Source organism: Calidris pugnax, unplaced genomic scaffold, assembly GCF_001431845.1.
Source record: "Calidris pugnax isolate Ruff unplaced genomic scaffold, ASM143184v1 scaffold32, whole genome shotgun sequence".
Lineage (NCBI taxonomy): Eukaryota > Metazoa > Chordata > Aves > Charadriiformes > Scolopacidae > Calidris > Calidris pugnax.
In genome coordinates, this window is record NW_015090783.1 from 10,361,908 (window position 1) to 10,365,102 (window position 3,195).

General features: G+C 51.5%; 1 protein-coding gene across 1 annotated transcript in view; it reads right to left on the reverse strand.

The window, feature by feature from the left end:
• Window positions 1–2,396, reverse strand: part of TBX3 (T-box 3) — a 14,511-nt gene extending 12,115 nt beyond the window's left edge. The window contains exon 1 of the mRNA XM_014961249.1: window positions 1,428–2,396. Coding sequence (XP_014816735.1) covers window positions 1,428–1,822 — 395 coding nt within the window. The 5' untranslated portion in view covers window positions 1,823–2,396. The remainder of the gene's footprint in view (window positions 1–1,427) is intronic.
• Window positions 2,397–3,195: the final 799 nt, after the last annotated feature.

Consider the following 3,195-nt stretch of genomic DNA (forward strand, 5'->3'; position numbering starts at 1 on the left):
AACCAAGCCCAGAGCAGAGGGCAGGGTGGCTACCGTGGCTTTCCCGAGGCTCCAAGCCTCCCGGTGACCCCCCGGTTTGTGGGGAGGGCTCCCTGCTAAACCCCTCTCCCCTCCAAGCCCAGCTCCCAACTGCAACAGGATACCACAAATTTGCTGTTTATTATATCGAGCGGTTGGCATTCAGCAATCTCAACTTAAAAGGAAACACATGACTTTTTGCAACATGTAAGGAGCGCTCAGTTCTCGCCGAGGCTTCCGCGCAAAAAAAACTTTTGACCACAATTAGCAGGGAAAACTTCGGCAGAGCAGTAAAACGGGAGAAGGGATTTATTTTTTTTTTTTTTCCCCTCCTTGCTGCTTCTAGGTTTGTTGTGTTTTGGGGTTTTTTTTTCCTCTCTTTTCTTTCCCTTAGCCTGTAGCCTGCAACTGGTGCTCTGCAAGGAGGTGAAGCTCCAGCGAGAGCCAGCTGAAGGCCATCTAAGAAGACTTTTCAGGAGTGGCTTCCTCGAGTAATTCTGCTGGCAAATTACACGCGAATTGTTTGGGAGGTTTCGAAGAGAGTCCCTTCGAGAAAAAAAAAAAAAAAAAAAAAAAAAAAGCAAGCAACCAAAACACACCCGGTTGGGAAAAAGGGGTTTTTTCTCCCTGCGTGTCATCACAGCAATAGGCAGAGGAGGAAAAGAGCAGGGATATCGGCCAGCAGCGCCTACAGAGAGGGATTTCGGTGGGGTAAACCCAATAAAAAGCAGAAATGGCGAGGGTGGACGCGGCGTGAAGGTTCATTCATTCCCCACGTGAAGGTTACACAAACGCAGGGACAGGCAGCGCGGGCTGCGAAACCTTCCCTGCCACCGCGCCGGGTGGCTCTGTCAGCTTTTTTTTGTGCCTTTCCAGCTAGAATTGAGTCGGCACAAAAGCAAGCCTAGATCCCAGCAGAGCGACAGGCAGAAGGCAAGCAACTGATAAACTCAGCCCATCTGCCCTCCTGCAGCTCCTGCCTCAGATATTTTATTTTTTCCCTTTATTCCCCCTTCTCTAGCTTAAGGAAAAAACCCTACGCGTATCAGGCCAGCTTCTTTTCCAACCCCAAATCATTTTCTTTCCACTCCCCGTCTTCTTCAGAAAGTCTTAAGCTACTGAACTGTGAAGGGACCCCCCTCGCCCCCCGCACCCGCTGAGCAGGGCCGGTTCGGGGGTCACCGGTTGAGTTTTTTTCCCTGCAGCCCGGTTGCCCGAGATGGGCTCGGCTCTTCAGCTGCCTAAAACTTTCCAAAATTCCGGGGGAAAGCAGCTTTACGGAGGAATTTGTCAGCGAAAGAGCCCTGCTCTGCAGCAGCCAGGTGGGGTGCAGAGATTGAGGGATAGGGGGGAAAAAAAGTGGGGTGGAGGGGGGAGGAGAAGGCACGGACCCCCGACCCCAGACCTACCTTCCCGATTTGGTAATCACCATCTCCGTGCCTCTTTTATGGAATTGTTCCCAAAGCTCTTTGGCCTCCAGATGCACTTTCGGATCATCTTCCACCTCTTCTTCGGGCTCCAGAGTTTTTAAAGGCCTCAGATGGGCTGCTGCCTGGTGACCCAGGGAAGAAAAGGGGATACCAGTCTCTGCAGCCCCCACTAACTGATCCATGATGGGTTTAGCCAGAGCCCCGGGAAGAGAAAGGGCGGCCGCCCCGTTGGGGGGCAAAGCCAGAGCCGGGAAAAAGGGAGGTTGATGTCCCAAAACAGCGCTCATGGCAAAGTCCGGTGCCCGGTGAGGTAAAAAAGGATGATAAGCCATGCTTGTCCCAGGGATTACTGGATCTCTCATCGGTATATTCATCCACTCCACTCCTCGGTCTTCCTACTGCTGGAGTAGTCCCGGAGTGGTTTCTAACAGCACATCATGAAGAAGAAAAATTAAGATAATAACAATAACAGCAATAAAGCACCAAAAAAAAAAAAAATTCTATATATAAAATAGGGTGGGGGAAAACAAGCTCTAGACAGCACAGTACATGGGGGAGAGGCAGAACTTCTACAGCCTACAACTTCCCGAGCCGGGGCACATCCCCAGCCCTCGGGACAGCGGATTAACAGGATTGTTCATTATTAGTCTTGCTTTTTTTTTTTTTTTTTTTTTTGGGTGTGGTCTCTGCAGGTTTGTTGGTTGGTTGGTTGTGTTGTTGGTTTTTTTTTCCTGAGTGGAAGTCCTTGCGCTGGAAAAGAAACGCCGAAGAAGGGGAGGAAAAAAAAAAATCCACCGGGTTCGCTGTCTGTTCCTGTTGCCGCAGAAGAAGGGCTGGACAAGCCGAGATCCTTTTTTTTCTTCTTCTTCTTTTTTCTCTTAGTCTCGATCCCCCTTCTCTTCTTTCGTGGCGGAGGGTGACGGCTCGAAGCTGGGTTTTCTTTTTGGGTGGCTGGCTCTCCCCCCCCCCTCCCCCCCACCCCTCCACCTTTCCTCCGTACGGTCAGGCTGCAGAGCAGAGGCTGGGAAGGGAGGGAAAGCAGAAAGAAGCAAACAAACCCACCCCCCCTCGCCGGCCGAGGAAGGCTCCTGAGCAACCTTCAGCAGCAAAAAACTTGTAGGGAAATCTCGTTTCCGCCTCTCCTTCCCCCCTCTCCAAGCAGGAGCTGGTCAGGGTGTCCTGATTTCCATCAGGATCTCTTCTTTCTTTCACCCTGCTCCTTTTCTTGTCCTTTTTTTTTTTTTTTTTTTATGGTTTCTTTTTTCCCTACCAGCCTCCCCTCCCCAGCCTTGACTCTGTATCAGATACGATTAAAGGGATAGGGAAGGATGCCGGGCCAGCCACTGCTAGGCTACAGGAGGAGTGGTTAACCCCTCTGTTACCAGCAGCATTCTCAGTCCTGTCTTAGTTGTGAGGACAGAGAGAGAGAGAGGGAGAAGGAGCCTCTCAGCTCTGAGAATTCCCTGTGAGTCTGTGCTCTGCGTGCACCAGATTGTATGGATGTGTTGTGGGTTACAAGGGAGCTGGAGCCTCCTTGATTGGCTCTTTGACGCTTTCGGACCAATTGTGTGGCTCCATAGGCGTGGTTTTGACAGGTCGAGTGGAAGGGGGACAGAGCCGAGTTATAAAAAGAAGGTGTCGGAAACTGTAACGCTGCAGCAAAGCATCACTAGTACTCCGGGCCGTGTGAATATGTCAACATGATCAGAGGGGAGGGAGCAAAGGCAGCGCCGGGGAGGGCGCCCGG